Source organism: Ananas comosus, linkage group 10, assembly GCF_001540865.1.
Source record: "Ananas comosus cultivar F153 linkage group 10, ASM154086v1, whole genome shotgun sequence".
In the NCBI taxonomy this organism is placed as follows: Eukaryota; Viridiplantae; Streptophyta; class Magnoliopsida; order Poales; family Bromeliaceae; genus Ananas; species Ananas comosus.
The window spans coordinates 2108977-2131768 of NC_033630.1; the positions used below are offsets into that span (position 1 = coordinate 2108977).

The window sequence follows — 22792 nt, forward strand, 5'->3', positions numbered from 1 at the left end:
TGAATTTGTATATTAATTTTTAAAATTCGTGGGCTTCGGATTTAAAGTTTTATAGCCGGATTCGAATTCGGATTTTTGAAAACCCGCTACGGTTCCGATCTTACACTTGAGTCGCTCGTACTGGGTTGGTTTAAACCCCTACGGGCGCACAGATTCGAGCCCCAACCACAGCTCGCAAAACCGGGAGATCATCCTCAGCGTGTTCCCGGGAGGTCGAGCGCGAAGGATGAAGCCGAGGCGATTGAAAGGCCATAACGGAGCGGTCACCTACTGCGTCGCCTCGCGCGCCCGCCCCGGCTTCGTCGCTTCTTCCGCCGAGGTCTCTCTCTCTCTCTAGAATCTCTCTCTCTCTCTCGAACTTCTAGAACTCCTTCTCATGGTTTTACCTCTAATAATACTACTACATCTAATTACAGCAGTTGATTTTCATAGGTTAAGTAGTTTATGGATGAATCATTCATTATCAACCTATTTACGGCCGTGGTTTGCGTTGCGCAGGACAAAGCTATATATGATATGAACTCCTAGTCACATTGTGAAGAACTCAGTTTTAAAAGATATAACTTGTTGTTTTCTTGGCTGCAGGATGGTTGTATTTGCGGGTTCGACTTGCGCTGCAAAGATGTTCTTCTTTTTACTATCAAAGTCGGGGAGGACCCTATCTCTTCTCTATGCTTCAAAGAAGGTTAGGCTTAGGCTTAGGATCAAGTTTGTTTACTTTAATTTGCTTAGATAGTAAACTGCTAATACCATTGGTCGAAAGTTTTAGGAAAGGGTTACACTACTGAGTATGTTCTTTATCACTCAGGAAATGAAGATGTTGTCTATGTCTCCTCTGGAACCGGAATTTCGTGCTTTGATATCCGTATGGTAAGCTTCCGGGTTCCACTGTCCTGTATATGCCGCTTCTTGTCTTTCTCAAATGGACTTCGCAATCAATTTCGTGCAAGTTTTTGGAGTGTCTCTGATCCGTAAAATTTCTTCTGTAGGGATCTCCTTGGACGCCGTTGGAGACTTACAATTATAACAAGGATGAAATAAATCAGGTGTCGTATTGCTCTTTAAAGTCATTCTTGATCGGTTATCGTTTGTCCTTCAACGGTATATCTGAATATCCTTCTGAGAAACTGTCACTTCTTAGATTTACATGTTAAATTTCGGGTCACATCACATGGAAAGTTGGAAAAATCATCTAATTCGACTAAAAGTTTATTTATTTTTTTTTTTAGAGAAGACATTATTCTCACTATATTACATTTCTTCAGGGATAACAGAGAATAATTGCTGTTCGAATTTGGTTGGTAAAAAGTGACAGAACCCTTCCAGTGAAAACTGGATGGAAAGTTATAAAAGCTCGGATATTTATTATTTCTCACCTAGAATTAGCCACATTGTGGTCATTTTCTTTCTGCGGAGAGCACTTGTCTTATTTAAGTTAAACTGTAGCCAGTGTATTTGGTTGGCATGCGACTCGTTATAAAATATGTGTTGGCACTACTATTGGGATCTAATGTCTATTCTTTTCACGCAGATTGCTTTCAGCTCTAAGTTAGGTTTTCTTGCTGCTGCAGATGATAGTGGTGATGTCAAGGTACCACTTATGTTCCGAATGGTGGTGTAATTAACAATTAGTTCCTTAATCCTTATATATATCATGTTGTTCAGTCTATATCATTAAATATGATAGTATTAGTAGAATTCACGTAACATTTTCAATTTTGTTTCAGCCTTCTGGGTTGTTTCCTTTCTCATTCAAGAGAATTCATCTCTAAGTTCTGTCATTTTCTTTTAGGATTTTCACATTAGCAAAGATCTGGTTTGGATTGTTGATGTTATTTCAGCTATTTATGGTCATTTTTGCTCTCAATTGCAGATTGTTGACACGAGCCAGAAATGCCTGTATAAATCGCTAAGAGCAGCTCATACAAGTGTATCCTGATGATGCTTAATCCCTCAAAAGTTTTGCATTTTTATTCATGTAATCATAGCATTATGACACATGAACAACCACATGTTCATGCACACATTCATATGCTTATGTGGCGCGGATGTGAACGGACATGCACATGCACCGGGCATGGATACACTCTCACACTGTAGTTCTGTTATTTATGTATATTTGTTAATGCAAGGGTGAATCTCTATGACATTTTACGACCTTTATACTGTTGACTGTTTGTTTGCTCATACAGCATGCTTCTACTTGTTATTGCACCTTAGCTGATTTTCTCTACAGATCTGCAGCAGTGTGCAGTACATTCCTTGGAAACCTTGGACGGGTAGGTTCCTGAGAAAGTAAAGCAACTTTGAATAATTCTCTCTCCCGCAGTGATGCTTTTGTAGTTCTCCGCTTGCAATAGTCACGTTGCTTTATTTTACTAACCAAGTAATTCACATGAGAATATCTCATAATATTCCACAGTAATATTCGCTTCATTTTCTGGACAATGTTACCAACAGTTCTCAGCACACCATCGCAAGCAAATTTTCCCTGCGTCACTTCTTCATATTTGTAGAAATCCTTGCCTTTGCAGCTTTACTTCACCTCTGTCTTCTAGACTTGACATTTTCAGTCATGTTAGCATTATGTAAATTGTTTTCTGACTATATCTTTTGTGATGGGATAACTTTCAATAGTATTTCAACATTGGGTATTAATGTGAAATGATTAACATAATAAATATATAAATAACAAGACGTACATTTGGCAAGTATCACTTGGTGACTTGATAATTATCAGAATGCCTCTTGCTATATATATCCTATTTGCTGATTTACTTGGAATTGCAGTATTCGTTATTCCGTTAATGGTGTTTTTCAGCGTGGCAACCTTGTTTACAGTCACTCTTTACTTTTGTCCTTTTATTATTATGATGTTTTCCCTTTTACCAATCGATTTTGATTTGCTACATTTTGACAGTTGTTACTGGTGGTCTCGACTCAAAGCTTGCTATATGGGACTTTTCTAAAGGTCGACTGCTTTATTCTATTGATTATGGTATGTATACAACTGATCACTTTGTAATTTCTTACATGACACTACAAGTCATTATGATTAAGAGGAAAAGGAAAAAAAACAAAGAATCTGTTTTTGGGTTTTGATGGGATCTTGTGAAAGCATGTGATTTTTCTGCCAGGGACGCCTGAAATGGACAACAATGTTTCTCCTGGCAATGCGGGGCAATGTTTCAATCCTGCCTTTGTTCACTCAGTAGCAGTACCTGGAGTGGATATGTTGAGTGGCTTGTACAAAGTTTGCGCTGTTGCGAGGGGAGATGGAGTTGTTGATGTAATCGATTTGGAATCCGAACTTGCACCTAAGAAATCAAAGAGTTCGGTGGGTTCTCAATTAAGATCTAAAAGAAGTGATATCCCAGATGCAAACAGTCACCCCACTGGTCAAAGTCGAGGGAAGAGGTTACATCTCGATTACACCTTGGGAGGCCATACTGCCGCTGTATCCTGTGTGTGAGTTAGTTGAATCTAGCGCTTTTATTTGTGCCGTGTATTTCAATTAGCTAATACTTTGCTTATTAACAGGACATTCTCAGCGTTTGGTGAGAGAGGGAAATTTCTCATTTCAGGTGGCAATGATGCAACAGTGAAGCTCTGGGATTGGTCGAAACGCTTTTCTTCTCTACAAACAAGCTGTGATGGTGATGTAACATTAAATATTAACTTGAAGAAAAAGGTACTAGCTACACTTAGTATAAATTCTCTTGCGCTCTTCACTATTTGTGAGCATATACTTTAGCCTGTTTACCAAATTTTAATTAAACTACATTACGTTAGCCTTAACATGCTGATAAGAACATGTAAAATTTCCAATTCTGCTTGCTTGCTTGATTTTTTTTTTTTTTTTACTTTGTTTCTGTTGGCAGGTTAATTGGATTTGTACTTCTCCAACTGATTCAGAAAACCTAATTGTGTGCGACACATCAAAAGTGCTAAAAGTTTACACTGTTCAATAGACCGAAGAATGCGCAGAGATGCTCGTAAGCTTGAAGGAAAAGTTTTGACACACTGATTTATGGTGATTTTCTCGGAGAGTTGAGCTACAACTGCTTCCTCCTGCAACTTGAGAAAAACACCAAGCTTCTTTCCAAGCTGAACAAATACTTTTTGGTTCCTTCATCGAAAGTTCACGCATCGGAAGCAACCTGCTTGTTCTAAGTTGGCTTTTGAGTGAAAAATGCCAATTTTATTAGTTTCTTTCAGTTAAGAGATTTATGTATAATCTGTAATTTAGCCACAAACTGCCATATTGGATCTTGCATTGCTTTGAAGCACTATTGATGTATAATTATCATCATCCAAAACAAGTGTTATTGTGCACATTACTTGCCGCATTGAGACTATTAAATTAATTTCTGGATGCAGATGAAAAACTCTACATATTATCAAGATATATTTGAAAGTTCCAAGCTTGTTGACAAGCACTACTACAATGGCTAGGTTGCTAGGGAATAATCTCTTTTGATAATTCACCATTGTCCTCTACAAGAACACCTCCCTTCTTTGAAATGGTGAAACCGGTTTGAGTCCCTCAAGATGATCTCTCGACCCACCATCTTGGATATAAACTTCGCAACCTCATGGCAATCGCCGCACACTCTTAAGTTCTTTGCAACTCGAATGGGCTTTCCTGTCGGCGAGTTCAAGATAACGAAAGCAATCGCGAGCCTCTCGCTGTGCCCGCATAAAGCCTCCTCCTTCGCTGAATCATCCCCATTTATCAACGCATACCTTGTCTTTGGTACATAGGCCTCATCCTTCATCCTTCTAGTCACTTCTTCGAGGAAATCCATTATCTTCTTTGATTGCGAATGCGATTTGTCACCTGAAACAAAGATGTGAACTTTGCCCTTCATCTCTATCCAACTGCAACCTGGGTTTTTCTTAAGTCCACGGCGACTGACTTTTTCTCTAAGTTTCTTCACAGCCTCCCACTTTTCGGCTTCAGCATAAATATTTGCTAGAAGTACATAATATCCGGTATTCTGCGGTTCTAGTTCGAAAACTTTCTCAGCAACTGTCTCTGCAAGCTTCACATCTCTATGTATTCGACACCCACAAAGCAATGCGCCCCAAATAGTCGAATCAGGCTCTATCGGCATCGCTTCGATAAACTTGTATGCTTTATTTAAGCGCCCAGCACGACTAAGTAGATCGACCATACAGGCATAATGCTCCAATTTTGGCTCTATTTTGTACTCGTTTCTCATTATGTTGAAGAACCTCCATCCTTCGTCTATTAAACCCGAATGGCTACAAGCGTACAATATGGCGATAAAAGAAACATCATCCGGTACAATCCCTTTACATCTCATCTCCTTGAAGAGAGCAATGGCATCTTGTCCATGGCCATGCATGCCATACCCAGCTATCATCATAGTCCACGAGATGAGGTTTTTTCCGAACATCCGATTGAAGTGCATCCGAGCAAGCAATAGTGCACCACATTTGGCATACATGTCGACGAGGGCATTAGCAACATAACTATCTCCAAAACAGTTTGTTCTTAAAATGTAGCCATGGATCTCTCTTCCTCTCTCTAGAGACGAAAGACTAGCACAAGCAGGAAGGATACATGCCATGGTCACCGAATTGGGTCGAAAGTGGGATTGCATTTCGCCGAATAAGTGAAGTGCTTCGTTAGGAAGATTATTCTTCGAGTAGCCTCCTATTAACGTATTCCACGAAATAAGATCCTTCTTAACGGTTTGATCGAAAACTGACCTAGCATTCTCCATATCTCCACACTTTGCATACATGTCCATTAGTGCATTTGCAACAAATAGATTCTTCTTCATTCCGCTCTTCACAATAGAGTCATGAACAAACTTACCGTGGTTGAGCGACCCTTTACATGAACAAGCATGGAGAACACTTGTGACCGCGAATTGATCTGGTTTAACACCTCTCGATTCCATTTCTTCAAATAACGAGATCGCTTCATCATACTGTCCATCTCGGGTGTAAGCCGTAATCATTGCAGTCCATGACACGACGCTTCTTTGATCCATTTTCTCAAATAACTGAACTGCACTACCCAAGTTTGAACATTTTGAGTACATATCAATTAGAGAGTTACTGAGAGATAACTCATTAGCTAATCCGGCTTTTGTTGAGTACCCATGAATAACTCTACCTATCAAAAGATAACCCAATTCAGCACACGCAGGAAGTACACTAACTAGCGTCGCCAAATCCATATCCACCCCCTCAAACCACATACTCGTAAATAGCTCAACACCCTTAGTGGAAAATCCGTTCGACGCACACCCACTAATAATCGAATTCCAAGATATCACATCCCTTTGAGGCATTTCGTCGAACAATGAGATCGCGCTTTCAATTCTATTATTCTTACAGTAGAAAGCAATAAGCGCGTTACCAACTGTGATAGAAGCTTCAAAACCCAACTTCATGAGATGCCCATGAACCACCTCGCCTCCACGAACACGGCCGGAAACCGCGAAACATTTTAAGATGCAAGAGAAGGTATGCGAATCAGGCGCGATACACGAACCGTGCATCTCTTTGAAAAGAAAGATGCTCCCTTTGAAATCACCAGCCTTTGCATGCTCATTCAGTAATAGATTCCAAGGAAATGGGTTTGCATTAAACGCAATCTCATCAAGTACTCCTCTTCCTCCTCTCAAGTCGCCGCATTTAACATACATGAACACCAATTTCGACCCCAAAACAGAGTCTATTGGGACATTAGAAGAGGATATTACCAAATGGGCTCTCCTCCCATCATCTAAAGATCCGAGCTTGGCGCAGAGCTCCAAAACGGAGCAATAAGTCTCCGAATCGATGCCGGAATGCTTCGAATCGGATCCAGTGATCATTTCCATGGCCTCTTTTAGATTACCCAGTTGGCAAAACCTTCGGATTTGGGCATTAAGATCGAAACTACGATTCTCCGAGATCGAAACAGAGGCGTTTCCAATGGTTTCGGAGACCTCTGCGTGCAAAACCCCAAGGCGGGATTTTGGAGAGAAGAGAATGCGAGGGTGGTGGGTTCGACTCTTAAGCTTGGAGCGGTTGATGGGTGGAGGAGAGAGGGAGTGGTAGAGATTGGAGATCGAAGAGAGAGGCGCCGCCGCCATTAATGGAGCTCGTCGTACGGGTTAGAGAGAGAAAGAGAGAGAGAGAGAGAGGAGAAGGGGAAAAGGTTTAAACTTTGCCGGGAAAATAAGGGGAATAATTAGATAATATATTTTAAGAATTTTCATGTTTTATAAATATGAATCCGTTGTAGTCTAGTTGGTCAGGATATTCGGCTCTCACCCGAAAGACCCGGGTTCAAGTCCCGGCAACGGAATCATAGTTTTTAAATTTTTATTTTGTTTTTTATTTAGGGAATACAACAAGGGAAAATTAACTTTATTTTTTTGTTTTTTATTTTTAATACAATAAGGGGAAATGAATCCATTTACACATACAAACAAAAATTGTAAAACAAAAAGGAAAATGATTCTTGTACACCGAAAAAAGGGGTGTAGATCTACATCTTTTATTCTAGAATTGATAAAAATTTAAATAATTTTTAGTAAATATAAAAGAAGTTGATGTGATAAGTAGAGTATTAATGATTTGGAATGGAGTAGGTATAAGATGTATATTCTATTTTAGAGCGTATCACTAGTATTTCTCATCTATATTTTGCTTATTTAAAATTTCAAAAAAAAGGGTGTAGATCTACATCCTTTATTCTAGAATTGATAAAAATTTAAATATTTTTTAGTAAAAATAAAAGAAGTTGATGTGATAAGTAGAGTATTAATGATTTGGAATGAAGAGGGTATAAGATGTATATCCTACTTTAGAGTGTATCACCAGTACTGCTCATCTATATTTTACTTTTTTAAAATTTTAAAAATATTTTTAGAAGAATACAGCGTTAATAAAAAGCGCAAAATAACTAAATTATCCTTATTTCTTCTATAAAAAAATTAATTATTTTTTAAATATATTTTTATTATTTTAAAAAATATTTTTAATTTAAATTATAAAAAATGAACAGAATAATAATGAAACCTGACATAGGGGGAGACTAAACTCAATACCTTAAAATGTTGAGCGGATTAAATATAAATTATTAAAAGTTTGAGAGAAAAAGTGAAAAAAATGGATATTTATAAAAAAAAAATTCTATAATTTAGCCGAAAAGAAAAGGACTAAAATTCTTTTCTTTTGGAGAAAAAAATTGATAGCTCAAACTTAAAAGAAAAAAGAAAAGAAAAGAAAACAACTTTCCTGTGCAAGCAAATTAACCTAGACCCTTTTTCACATTAAATTTTAGTACAAATGTGATTTGTATTCTGATGAAACAACAAAAAATCTCTATTTTTGGGAATATTACCCCTGTAGTAAATGGAGAAGCACCAACTTAATTTCTCATATTAATTTTATTTTACATGAAAGAACAAAGCAAGTATGAAAACGACCACAAAACACACCAACAAAAAATTACAAAATGTTTGGCCTCTCAGGCAACAAACCCATTCTGATGAGTTACTGTTGTTGTAGCTCCCCACCATTCTCCTCTCACTCCATTCTTGGATGAAGCTGTGGTCTACCTCGCCAACTATGTTCTTCGCGATTACACCGCAAATTTCACAACACCTGTACCGCAAAAGTTCTAATCAAAAGAAATAGTAACTAAGATGTTAGGAAACAGTAAAAGACATTATTTTTCGTAATAGAAGGAAACTAATATTAAGTAAAATCCATAGAAAACAAGGCTATACTAACTGTTTCAAGGTAAAAAGAAAGGTGACCAATAAGGAACAAATTAATTAAATTTATTCTACTTAACAATGAAAAAACATACATTTTGATTCAATCAATAATGCACTCATAAACAGAGATAGTTTGAATAATTAAGAAGTGCATTATAAGAAATTATAAACTATGACCTACATAAGCACATGGCCTTGCTAGTGGCCCACTCACCACACAAGAGAATTAAAAAAAAAAAAAGAAAAAAAAAAAAAACTAAATAGGCTAAGGTATATGTGTCTGATTAATTCCAGTGGCCATGATATATATTATAATTATAATACACAATAAGAAATGAATATGCTTGTTAATTTAATTGTTAGCTGTGTATAAGGAAATTTTTTATGTTTGCCATTTAATTTTTTTATTTTCCAATTTAATACTTAATTCCTTCTCCCCCATGGATTTAACTGGAACAGGCTCATTCCTCAAATGTCAGAAGGAAAAGTTCAACCCTTCATTAGAATATGAGTAGGATTCCGAATGTTAGGGCTACCTAAATTTATAGTTCAAAAGCCACTTTTAACATTTAACAAGTAATTTTATTTTATTTTTTGTTTTAGGTAACAAAATTGACTTATGAATATCAATTCTGAATGTTTCGACCACTTGTTCATGAATACATGACAAGCTGATTTATAAACTATATTTTGCAATATATTCTCGGATACCCACATGCTTTACCAATGTCGAAAATGATGAACGCAATATTAGCAGTAGTCCTTGTTTATAAAACATGAAAGCTCAATTCAAGGAGAAACTAACGCACAAAAATTGAAATCAAAGAAGATCAAGAACAGATGATTTGCCCTACTTACTCTTATGTCTTCAAAGTGAACAACACTACAATTACATAACACTATTTAATTCCCAGGCATGTTCAAAATTCCAGTAAAATGGAATCCAAGGAACAAATAAAATCTCACGCACGAGTAGATAATTAATGCAAGAGAATACCTATCACCCTTCACCATGAACCACGCCTCGGCGCAGTGGCGGTGCGCAGCTCCGAGCTCGCCCTTGCACCCGCAGCCGAGCTGGATCAAATCGGAGCCTTCGCACTGCTCCGAGCTGAGATGGCAGATCCTGCACACCTTTTCTTTGATCTCATCCACGAACCGTTCACCGCCTTCGTCTCTGCGAGAACTCAGGTCGACCGCCGCAACCACACTCTCCGGTAAGCCCAACCCTGCATCCGTCTCCACCGTGATCACAACACTGACGCTGGTTTCGGTGGCAGCGTTATGAATATCGATCTCTGTCATGATAGAAAATTTTGGAGTTATATAAATTATCTATAACGAAGGGAGGGAACAGTTTTGGTTTCAGCATGTGAGAGAGAGAGAGAGAGAGAATGACTGTGTAGAGGGTGGTTGACCAATGCAAAAGGTGGAAACGACACAGGTTAGGAAAAGGAATGGGGAATGGTTCTGAACACATAATTCACACGTCGTAAATACATTTTTTTACTGGTTCTCATGCTTACTATAGCTTAAACATAAAATTGCGGAGAAAACTTTTCCTCCAAATTTTCTTTCAGATACATGAAGTTGTCGTTTCATAATACTTACTTATCATTGTTTGGCCTAACTTCTGAAATAGCTTCACAACTTTGATAAAGTCGAGTCGAGCTCCAGATTCAAGTACTCTCCTATGATCTCATTTCTTTCATATGCTCATTTAATATACTCAATACAAAGAACAAGCCATCCCCCTCAGGATACTGTGCTCCTCCCTTGGCCACAAAAGAATGAACTACACCATCTAATTCTATCCAACTAAATCCAACACACTTCTTCACTCCCTTCTCCTTCATCATCTCCCTCATCACCTCCACATCCTGCCACCTCCCACACTCTGCAAGCATGTTCGATAACAGCACGTAATACCCTGAACTAACACTCTTCGATTCGAGTATCTGAGCTCCCGTATATACTCCGATGTCCAAATTATTGTGTACTTTGCTTGCTCCAAGCAACACTCCCCATATCTCAACACTAGGCTTCGTCGGCATTGTCCCTATTAAGTCGAGAGCTTCTTCTAATCTCCCCGCGCGTGCAAGCAAGTCCATAATTAAAGCATAATGCCCTTCTCTAGGGCTAACTGTGAAGTTCTTCAAGCTGTTGAATATCTCCATGCCTTCGTTAACCAATCCCCCATGGCTACAAGCCGACAAGGCCGCGATGAAACTGACGTGGTCGGGCTCTTCTAAAGTTCTAAACATTTCAAGTGCATTTTCTCCTTGACCATGGAAAGCATAAGCTCCAATCATCACATTATAAGCAACCACGTTCTTGTCTTTTACTAGATCAAACATTCTTCTAGACTCCACTATCCTTCCGCATTTCGCATACATGTCTATCAAAGCAGCCCCTACAAAGGAGTGGTCTTCAAATATGTTCTTTATCGCCCACAAGTGGAGTTCTTTCCCTAGCCTTAGCCCAGAGACACCTGCACAGGCTGAAAGAACACTTGTGATCGTAATTGAGTTCGGCTCAGTTTTAGCCCTTACCATTTCCCTGAAGGTATTAAGGGCTTCAACAAAATATTGGTTCTGTGCATAACCCACAACCATTGAGCTCCACGAAATCACATCTCTATCTCCAGTTGCCTTAAACACTTGTTCGGCACATTGGATTTCACCATGTTTGCTGTAGACTGAAACGAGAGCATTTTGAACCCTTCGATCAGGTTCTAACTTATGCCTGAGAGAGTGAGCATGGATTTCTTTGCAGTAATTTAAACAAGAAAGACCAGAAATTGCTGGAAGAACACTCGCAATTGCTACAACATCCGGCTTCAATCCAGTGCTTAACAATTCCGCAAAGACCGTAATTGCTTTATCAGATAAATCATTCTGAGAAAAGGAAGATATGATCCCACTATAGGTTACTACATCAACATCAAAACCATGCAGCTTCATGTCTCTAAGAAGCTGCATACTCTCTTCAAATAACAAATTCTGAGCATAGACAGAGATCATTGCATTCCATGTAACTCGATCCTTTAAGCTCGAGCTATCAAAAGTTCTACGAGCTTCAATAACTCTACTGCACGTCCCGTAAGCAGAAATTAGTCCGTTTTGAACCACGGAGGTGTTCTCAAATCCCATTCTCAAAACATATCCATGCACTTCCCTAACAACTATAGTAGTAGAACAGGATGATAAGATGCTAATGATAGTAACCTGATCCGGCTTTAAACCAGACCGAAACATCATCTTCACTTTCTGCACAGCCTCCAATTCAAACCCATAAGCCGAAATAATAGAGTTCCACGACACAACATCTCGTTGGGGCATTTCATCAAACACTTTGCTACTATCCTCCAAACTCCCACATTTAGCATACGCACAAATCAATGCGTTACAAACAAACAAATCTGAACCAAACCCACATTCGACAGCCAATTCATGGAGCTCTTTCGCTTGTGAAAGGTCCGAAATTGAAGCGCACGCCTTGAGAACGCACGAAAAAGTATACGAATCGGGTTTAATTCCTTGTTTCCTCTTACGATGAAACAAATCGACGGCTTCGTGATACAACCCATTGGAGGAGTAACCTCTGATCATGGCGTTGAGGAGGAACACGTTGCAACTGGGGAACTCATCAAAGATGGAAACAGAGGTCTTAAGATCACCACAAAGAGAGTACAAGGCGATGAGCTTCGCGGAGAGGAAGGAGTCGTCGCGAAGGCCCGAGATGAGGATTCGGGTGTGGATCTGTGAGCCGAGGATGAGGTGTTCGGTGTCGATGCACGAGTCGAGGAGGTGAAGGTATTGTTGGGGTGCGAAGCGGGAGGTGTGTGAGAGTGGCGCGAGAGAGGAGATGGTGCGGAGATAGGGTTTGGGTGGGGAGGAGGAGAGAGATTTGAAGAGGGTGGTGGTTAGAGATGGGAAGAAGGGTTTCATGGCGTGCTACGTGAGGAGACATGGGAGGGGATTTGGGGGAAGCGTAGAGCGCGGGGAAGAAGACGCCTTTGGAGTTTGGATGGCTAAACAAGGAAACGGCTCTTTGATTCTACTCATGCGGAGCATACATTATGGAAACTGTCCCCATAAAATTTGTCCCCTCAATTACCCCATTAAGCTTTAACAGGCCTCTTCCTCTTCATGCCCGCCCAGGCAGGTGTGACTTGTGTGCGCTTCCGAGCCACTTACGGAAAAATCAGTTCAAAATGAATGAAAGTGTTGCTCCATTCCACACATCAGAAGATATTTGATATGATCTCATTGACAAAACAAACCATACTACAAAGAAATCAAATGAAACAGAGTAGGTCTAAAATACAAGGGGGGTAAAGTTTAGTAAAAAGAAACCACGTAAACAGATACAAAAAGAAACAGGATACATCATACACACTGACATCTCAGTGGTCCAGCTACAGCTAGGAACTCAAGCATTAGGGGCATTTCTCGGATACTGAACAAGTATTGATACAGATAGGCCGAAAAAGAGAAAATAATAAGTAGATTGACTTCGAAAATAAACATAAACATAATATTGCCACAAAATCACCCAAAACCCAATTTCTACGATAATAAATAATAGACCTCTGGACACCAAAGTTGCATTTACACCTTAGACGATTCAAAATACGTACGAACTACGCTACCACTGGCATACAGTAGAAGTAATAGTTCAAAAAACATTAAAGCAAAGCAAATTAGGAACCTACATTACAGATTCATCGGTCCCGTAACAGAACACCCCCCCCTTAAAACTCCAGCAATACTTCCATTTCCTGCAGTAATACTTCCATTCCTACTAAACACTACGCATAATGAGGTTTCCTTCATGGTCAAGACAATATACAGGTTGCGACAAAAGCTGCGAGGAATTTGGCACCTCTCTGATTCACCAGAAGCACTAGTTCTACCCCCAACTAAAGAGAAAAACTTGGTGATGGTACAATTTAGGAGCACCAGAACTTGTACCCTGCTATGCTTCAGGTGGTGCACTTTGACAAAAAGGAGCAAAACTATTTAAACCATTTATGTTCCACTAGGGTGAAGAAAGTTGAGGCCGGTTTGTCGCCTCACATGTTCTGGTATCAACCTGGTGATAAGCTCTGGTGAAACACCTGCTAACTGCAAACCAACAGAAAGGGAAAAATCATAAGCATAGTTATGGCATCGAGATTTATATATTTTTATACCAGTTAATTAAAACATAAAATTTGCAGTTTCTTGTTGATAAAATTGTTCTTGTGGCCACCTAATGCAACACGCTTTTATATTCCAAGCTACAATGAAAGCAGATGGATGGCAAGAGGAAATTTGAGCTGTTTATGGAGTCAAGGGTGCGATTTTGGCAACCACAGTAATATGATCAGGATAGTGGATCCTATTATGTGCACACTTAAACAGTTGAACATCCGGTTAGGTTTACAGCACAGCATTTCATTGTTGCATAGAGAAAAAAAACAAAAGAAAGAGAGAAATCTGCAAGTAATGCAGCTCCAGGTCAAGCCACCTGCAACTAATGATAAAAATAGAACTACTGCCATGCCACAATTCAAAGCTTATTCACACAAACAGTAGGCTGATAAGCTATATAGAACTTCCACTGTTAAATGTTACACTACAATTTATAACCAAAGAAAAAAGAGCTGTAAATAAAAGAACAACAAAAATTTAAAGAGTGTATAAAAAACTTACTTCTTGCTTGAAGTTGAAAAGGGGAGGAAAAGGACGGCCGTTTGGCAACCGAGCATTAGGTTCTCTGAGCTCATCAAAGAAGGGATGTGCACAAGCTTCAAGCTGTAATTTAAATTTAAAAAACTTGATTAAAAAAGCACATTGAAACCAATCTATAAATGTTGCAAAGAAGCTATCAAAATAACAAGCAAAAAAAAAAGGCAAGAAAACTCACAGCAGTACAGCGAAGACTTGGCGAATATTGAAGAAGTCTTGAAGCAAGATCTATCGCTTCTGGAGGCATTCTCTTGTGGAAAATCTGAAACAAGCAACACATTCAATACTGGTAGGCAATGTATGCATTATGCCAGCATCATCATCAGAATTAGTTGGGAACAAGTACAAATTCTCAAGGAAAAGATCTACATCATCAGATATAGACAATAGCTCAGATCCATATGGTGCAATACAAATTTCATGTTAATGTTGGCAATCAACTAAGAGAACCAAAATTTGTTCAAGAGAGGGGAGGGGGGGGTTATGGAATGAAAAGTATAATTCCCATTTTATTTTTTCTGGAAAGAAAGAAATAATCTCACCTTTCTGGACAAGCAACAAATTATAATTGCCCTATTTATGAAGTATTTGTCTAGTGCAAGACAATAATTGCTATCTCTAACGCTAGAATTTTAATGATCAGAAGCCAAACTCTGGAGATTAAGGAAAGCTACTTATTTCATGCCTACCTTGTGCCATGGATGAGCTTTTATCTGTGGAAATCTAAATTCTGTGTAGTTCGGGTTCATACACCGAATTTCTTCACGTGTTGGAGTACCAAGAACCTGTAGGTGAATCTATAATTACACTTTCTCTTCTCCCATCAGGAAAATTAGAAAAAAAAAAAAGGGCATATTATTCTATACCTTGATTATCTCAACAAGCTGATCAACAGCACTTTCTCCAGGAAAGAGTGGCTGATGAATGTAAAACAAACAAAGTAACATACATGTAAGCTCCAAAAACCAAACTTGCATAGTCAAGAAGATAAGCTAAGAACAGAATGAGCAAAAACTCAAACCTGTCCAAGAAGTAACTCAGCAAGAACACATCCAGCTGACCATATATCAATAGATGTAGTATATTCAGTTGCACCAAATATGAGTTCAGGTGCACGATAATAGCGAGAGCATATGTATGATATGTTTGCCTCACCCTTAACCTGCAATGGAAGAACAACACAGGCACAAAGATTGTGCGTAGACAGACAAAGTGAGATGCACAATTGAAATATAACAAATTGAACTTTTGCAAAACAAGGAAATTCCAATTCCCAATATCTGATGACGAGAGCCATCCTATCTATACTTAAATCATTACGTCAGAAAAACTATGCAACTGTGTGTCCAAAGCAAACAACAGCTTAAACATGGATATTAATGTTGTTAAGAAAAAGCAGACAAGTTGCTATTAAACTGTCAACATAACACAAATAGAAGGCATCTCAAGAATTCGCTACAACTCACAAATACAAAGCAGAATTTGAAATAAATCTCAGTAACAGGAATTAATGTGATTATGTAGTAGCAATGGCATATAGAGGTAGCCGACTACAAATTTGGCAGGCAAATCTGACTGTCATAGACATGATAGGATAATATTATAGTGGCACTGATGTGAGAACTTATCGCTAAGCAATAAGGTAAGCCTTGCAAGGATGAAAGCTCATTAGTATAGCATAGCATATATAATATCATGCACACTTACAACCAACATACCAGAATTTTTGCGCTCCCAAAATCACAGAGCTTGACTTGGTGAGTGAGAGGATCAACCTATAAGGAACAAGAGGGAATAAATAAGGACCTAGCTGCCAAATGTAATGAACAATGGCATTATAAAACTCGTTAAAACATACCAACAGATTTTGTGGCTTCACATCTCGATGACAAACTCCCAGAGCCGTGTGGATATAAGCTAGCCCCCTAAATATCTACATCCAAATGATCAAAATTACAATCTTAACCCAAAAGAACATTCCTTCTATCTGACACTTCGAACAAATAAAGGGCTGTGAGGGCCCACCTGATACATATAAAGCTTCACATAAATAAGAGGCATCCTTTGATTCGCATTGCTGTAATGCTTTAGGACACGATACAAATTTTCAGGCACATATTCCATGACTAAGTTAAGGAAAAGCTCATCCCTGCTAGTGGTAGAGAAGAAGCAGTGCTTCAAAGATATAACGTTGGAATGATCCATTGAGCGCATCAGTTGTAACTCGCGATTCTTGTACCGTCTGTCCTGCAAGACCTTCTTGATGGCAACAGTCTCCCCGGTTTCCAAGCACTTTGCCTGCAAAAGAGCAAGCAAGTATAAAACCACAGTCCAAAAGATATATCGTATTCTCAGCAATGGCAAATATTAAATATACAAGAGATATCATCTCATATACCTGGAAAACGATTCCAAAAGACCCAGTTCCCACAACACGCTCCGCCATGTAACTAATGGTCTGAAGGAATGTGAATACCACCCAAGTTAGAGACAAATTTATATGAAATTTCAACTTATTATCGATCCACCGAGCAAAATTACTTTCAAAATTCCAATACCCGTTTAGGTTCGCCATTCTTTCCTCCGATAGTAGTGGAGATAATGTGACCAGTGACCGGATCATTGCCCTCTATTGTAGATGCTTCATGCTGTTTATTTCATTCACAATTTCAATATCAGCATGAAGAAAAAAACAAAATAAGCACCATAGTGAGTAATACTGTAACATACAAAGGATTAGTCACTAGATAAACACAGATTTATACTACCAGACACTAGATCAGACGAAAACCCTAAAATAGATTCAAAAAATCAGACCCTAAATAACCTAATTAAGGCGATCGGAGATCTAACATTACCGAAAATGGCAAAATAACACATGAAAACACTTGGGGAAACAAGATTTCTACTTACCAAAACCAGAAACGAAAACTCGAAACTGGCCACATGAACAGCAACCAGGGCAACATACTAAACCAAAAAAGAAAACAAAAAGGAGATCCTCGGATCTACAAGCGGACCTAAGAATCTCCCAACTAGGGATCAACAAGTACAAAAAGAAGATCGATTCGAAGCGATTCGATCTACAAAAAGAAGAGACCAAAACCCTAATCGCGTCGGAACCCTAAGAGATCGCCGTAAAACTACCTTCTTCTCCGCCGCCTCCGGCGGCCGCGGATCGACGATCATCGGCTCCGGCTCCGGCTCCGGCGCACGGTTGGGTCCCATCGGAAGCGACGCCATGGGGAACGACACCACCTACAACAACCTCCTCCCTCCCTCCCTCTCTCTCTCTCTCTCTCTCTCTCTCTATTTTCTTCTCTCTCTCATCCGCACCCTTTCACCCATGGTGCGAACCGCGCATGCGAAATACCTAAAATACCACTGATTCAACCGTACAACACTTTCGTTAATAATGGTTTTAATTTGGGTTTAGTCTATTTTCTTCTCTTTTTTTTGGGGTGAAAATGTATGGAGTACCCCTCAACCATTAGTTCATTTGAACACGAGGCTTAAACTGTTTTTTTAATTATTTCATCAAATTTAATATTTTTAATTACTTTATAGTAAATAATATTAAGCTATCCGATTTAATAACTTCTTAAAATTAAACAACTATAATAACTTAAATTCGAAAAAATAAAAGTCCAATTGGTCTATGGTTGAGGAGGTCTCTATACACATCGAAATAAGGTGTATGAATAGTTTTTTTTTTTATTTATAAAATCCTAAGCTTTGAAGTAGAGTAGTTAGGGATAATAAACTGAAAAGCAATGGAGATTACCAAAATGGTCCTTAAACAGGTGCGAATTTTAGACAAGGGAAGTGTATATAAAATAGTGGGAGGTGAAGGGTGATGGGCCCAGTCACATGTTCTTATTACCTGTATCACTGACCACTATCTTGGGCTTGGACTACAGAGGGGGCATTGTTTGAACCGTGGCCATTTTGCATTGAGGTTCAATTTATTTTATAATTTTACACCTTGTTCTTTTTTGTCACCTTCTAGCTATTTTTCGTTTATTAATTAATAGTCTTATCTTGTGAATAGGATTTTCTCGTTCTTCTTCTCTATCCGCAGGCCATGACCGCTTGGAGATATGCAATGGCAAGGAGAACAGAACGTCTTTCTCGACTTCTTCTTTTCCTATTGTATTCATCTTCAGCGAGAGGCAACTTTACCATGCAAGGACCGAAGGTAATCCAGTTTACTGTTTGCAGGCACGCTCGGATTCAAATCGAAATGAGCTCAAAATCAATTGCTTATTTAATAAATTAGTCGAACACGAGCTCATTTCAGCTCAGTCGTATTCAACTTAATATAGCTCAAATATATATATATATATATATATATATATATATATATATATATATATTATAAATTTTTACCATTTAGATTTTACGCTAAGCCATTTGAGAATTTCAATTATTGTATTGAGATTATAATTTTTTAAAATTTTTTTCAAATTTTTTACCTAGTAATAAGGTTGACAATCTAATTTATTAATAAACATACCGAAGACAAGCAAAATTTTTTAGCTCGATATTTTAATAAGTCGAACACGAGCTGGTCCAGCTTGCTTATGTTCGGTTCGTTGACTGCCCTAGCTCCTGATAGGAGCAGTACTGCTCTTCTCCAACATTCATAAGCGTCGTGCAATATTTACTACCTGGGCTCCACATGGGCCGAATGATTAGTTTCCAAAAATGAATGATGGGTTGTTGCAGCCCAAGTTACTACAAAGCTTTACCCTGTACTGATTAGGCCTATGTGTCTCCTCTTAAGAAAAATATTGTATGTACCTGGTCTATAAAAATCGGGTCACATGGGCAAAGAGTTTCGTGTTAACTCGTATTTAATATCGAGAACTGCCTAAACATATTTGGCCATGAGTAGAACAAAAAAAAATATATCATAATCAAACTAGCAAATTTAGAACTATGCTGGAATACTGTTAATAGCACAAAGTTATTAGTTTTTTAGTCTTTGGATTGAGAAATATATGGTTAGGATGATGTGTGCCCCCTAGGATTAAGTGGGTGGTTCGTTAAATAGTATGATCTAACCGATAAAAATAATCAAAGAGTTAAATCTAACAGTGAAAACTCGATAGCATCAAATTCTTGGTGCTATCGATAGTATTCCAGCCAGACTCCAAACTCAAGTAATTTTCTATCACACTTTCTCACTACACGTAACGCCTGCTTCGTACGAATACATAAACAAAGTCGACGTGCTATTAAAATATAGCAAAAATTGCATACTTTTGCTGATTGTCAAGTACTTCATAACAGATAGCTGCAGCTAAAAGAACGATCTATCTATTTATATTTATATATTATTTCTCATAAAATTTACTACGTGACGGTTCCTTCTTTACCTTTTCCTTCTTCTTTTTCCCATGCTTTCCCTTCCCGCCTACCATCTTCGTCTGATGCTTTTGTTACGGTGGTAGGCCTCCAATAAATACATTGTATATAATTGTTATGGTATATAGAGATTTTTACAAAAAGTAATTTTCACCTGATGCTTCTGTTACGGCGGCGGGTCTCCAACAAATACGTTATATATACTTATTATGATATATAGAGATCTCCACAAAAAGTAAAATAGAAAAGAGAAGAGAGAAAGAAAAGAAATCAAAGAATTTGATACATTATCGTGGAAGCAAAACAAAATAACTTTATTGAAGAAAAGTTAACCACCACACGAGGATGCATACGGCCATAAGATGGTGACCACTAATTAATTAGCGCCCAGCTAAGGCTTCAACTTAATTAATGCCGGCTTTATTAGCCATAATGATTCTGGCCTTTTTATTTATAACTAATTATACGAAATTCTAGTATGATTCGATTTCATCTTAATTATAATTTAAATAACAAATCTAATAATATATAAAATCAAATAATCTAATATTAATCTAATTATTAATTAGCATTATCTCTAACAGCTTCGTATTCCCAACCGCCCACCAATCAATTATCATGTTTGTACGATTCATTATCATCTAAATAAATCATCTTCACAAAAAAAAAAAAATTTCTTCATACTTTTTTTGTTCATAATTTTATTTTTTCTTTTACGTATAAGAAGGGTTCATATTTTGTAATTTTTTTAATTTTTTCTCTGATTTTTCTTAAATTTGTGGGGATTGAAATTAGAATTTTAAAAATCATAACACGGGATGACAAAGGAAAGCGGTGATGGATTTGGAGCCGGCCAGGAAGAAGAAGCAACGGGGTTAGAAGAATCCGTATGAATCAACGGCCGTGACCAAGAAGTAGCTCAATGCTGACAAGGCGGTGGAGGCGACGTAGAGATCAGAATTCGCTTTAAAAAAAAAAAAAACAAGTAAAACAAGATTTTTTTATACCTTTTTTTCTCAGGTTTTTTTTTCCTTTTTTTTAGGCACAAGAAAGGATTATATTTTGTAATTTTCTTAATTTTTTATTTTTTAAATTGTGTGAGTATTGAAATTAGGGGTTCGAGAATTGCCCCGCGGCACAGCAGGGGAAAACGATAATAAATTTAGAGTTAGTGAGGGGAAGAAGCGGTGAGCCTGAAGGGATCCGTACGGAATCGATGTGGCCATGACCAGGAAGAACTCGATGCCAACAATAAAAGCGGAGGCGACGTAGAGATCGCGATTCACCTCCCCGATGTCGGCAACGCGACGAAGGTGTGTATAGAATAATAACTCTATTGCTGCCTCTATTTTTTATTATTATATGTAATTTATTTGTTAAAATTATAAATTTGCTATATCTGTATTTGTATCTATTTCATCTTTTTTATTTTTATAAATATTGATATATTATTTTTATTTATCGATGTCTTATGATAGGTCAAAAAATTATAAATTTTTTTATTTTGTCAATTTTTTGTCTTCTATAGTATCAACCTGTCGCAACGTGCGAATACGTAACTTCATTAGCATTATGTAATTTCTTCATTTGGCTTCACATCAACGATGACTCTACTTATTTAATTTGATTTATTAATTTTAGGTTGCATTTTATAGTACTTTCTTAACTATGAGTCATTTTTGTTTTCGGAAACTGTAAACATCTCGTCTACAATTTCGTGTTTAAATTTTCTTAACTATGAGACATTTTTATTTTACGCAACTGTTGCTGCTATTACTATTATTATTATTTTTACTTGAATGATTGGATTACGTATTTATGAGTACTATCTATCATAGTTATCATGTTCTTAAAATATTAGCAAAATTGTCAAACATCATCTTTCCACAATTATTGGGCCCTCTCCTAATTTTTCCAGCACCGGTTGAGCGTTGCATCACCTCACAATTGGATTAATTCCACTCCATCAATGTGACCTTCAACTAAAGTAGTCATAAGCATATATATATACAAATGTTCTGTGAAATATCGTTTAATTAGTAATTAACCTCATTACTCTACAAACAATTCTATAAATTTCATATATCACAACAATAAAACAGCTCAATATAATTTCTAAGTGATTTAAGCTTAAAAAAAAGGAAAAAGAACTTGCTAGGTGGATTAAGAAGCGGTAAATTGGTGTTAAGTATACATCCTATATATGAAATCTTTTTAATTACGTGCTAATTAAAATGATAGCTTTGCCACACCAACTTTCATCAATTCTCGGAATAGACAATGACTGTTTTTTTTTTTTTTTTTAATTTGAAGAGGAGATAAAGTACACATCCAATTCTCTGTGTTGACACTGTCGAAGTGATGTGGGTTGATTTGATTAGATACAGTGCTATTGATATGTCGAAAAATTTATTTGCTATTTTAAACTGTGGACACACATTTATTAAAATCCTCTGTATCATATTACGTACATGCATAATCAATAATGTTTTAGACCGATCGACATTTAAAAAACATCCTCTAATAGTTATATAAGACCAACATATTAATCCACAACTAATACATAGCACAAATACAATCTACACATTATGCGTAACTAGAATGAGACACGAGCAACTTCGCATGTTAGACATATATATATTACTAGCACACACCATCACTGGACTGCCCAAAAATTAGGAAATATCAAACTTTAATATATGTCATGTTAAAAAGAGACGAATAAATTCAAAATTGTTGGAAGCGTGATTTGCTCTGATACTATTTATTGGAAGCATATTTTGCTCTGATACCGATTATATAACCCAGGATCTAAAATAGAATAAAATAATATAGAAAAGAGATATTATGGGAGGAAGAAGATAATTAAACTAATAAGTAATTAATTATATTATAGGCAATACCTATGCAGCCATGTCTACTATGGCTTCTTCA

The 22792-nt window shown here is 37.5% G+C and overlaps 4 protein-coding genes and 1 non-coding gene across 6 annotated transcripts; 2 read left to right on the forward strand and 3 right to left on the reverse strand.

The window, feature by feature from the left end:
• On the forward strand, positions 153-4340 carry LOC109716489 (WD repeat-containing protein 53). Its single transcript, XM_020241969.1, has 11 exons — positions 153-319; positions 586-685; positions 809-870; positions 990-1046; positions 1532-1591; positions 1874-1930; positions 2237-2279; positions 2921-2998; positions 3138-3468; positions 3541-3691; positions 3882-4340. The coding sequence occupies exons 1-11, from the start codon at positions 227-229 to the stop codon at positions 3969-3971; spliced, it is 1122 nt and encodes a 373-aa protein (XP_020097558.1). The 5' UTR covers positions 153-226; the 3' UTR covers positions 3972-4340.
• Positions 4364-7175, reverse strand: LOC109716488 (pentatricopeptide repeat-containing protein DOT4, chloroplastic). Its single transcript, XM_020241968.1, has one exon. It carries the CDS (start codon positions 7116-7118, stop codon positions 4485-4487), a length of 2634 nt encoding a protein of 877 aa, XP_020097557.1. The 5' UTR covers positions 7119-7175; the 3' UTR covers positions 4364-4484.
• On the forward strand, positions 7261-7333 carry TRNAE-CUC. The gene has a single exon. It is a non-coding gene; the product is annotated as a tRNA-Glu (tRNA).
• LOC109716168 (pentatricopeptide repeat-containing protein At5g16860-like) lies at positions 9914-12957 on the reverse strand. Its single transcript, XM_020241491.1, has 2 exons — positions 10365-12957; positions 9914-10051 (listed from the first exon to the last, which is right to left on the reverse strand). Exon 1 carries the CDS (start codon positions 12701-12703, stop codon positions 10445-10447), a length of 2259 nt encoding a protein of 752 aa, XP_020097080.1. The 5' UTR covers positions 12704-12957; the 3' UTR covers positions 9914-10051; positions 10365-10444.
• Positions 13245-17835, reverse strand: LOC109716169 (shaggy-related protein kinase eta). Of its 2 annotated transcripts, XM_020241492.1 has the most exons (12): positions 17636-17835; positions 17047-17136; positions 16887-16946; positions 16514-16786; positions 16347-16421; positions 16207-16263; positions 15510-15650; positions 15355-15405; positions 15178-15273; positions 14667-14750; positions 14453-14554; positions 13245-13882 (listed from the first exon to the last, which is right to left on the reverse strand). In XM_020241492.1, exons 1-12 carry the CDS (start codon positions 17729-17731, stop codon positions 13787-13789), a joined length of 1221 nt encoding a protein of 406 aa, XP_020097081.1. In that variant the 5' UTR covers positions 17732-17835; the 3' UTR covers positions 13245-13786. The 2 variants fall into 2 exon arrangements, with proteins under 2 accessions (XP_020097081.1, XP_020097082.1); XM_020241493.1 differs by lacking the exon at positions 15178-15273.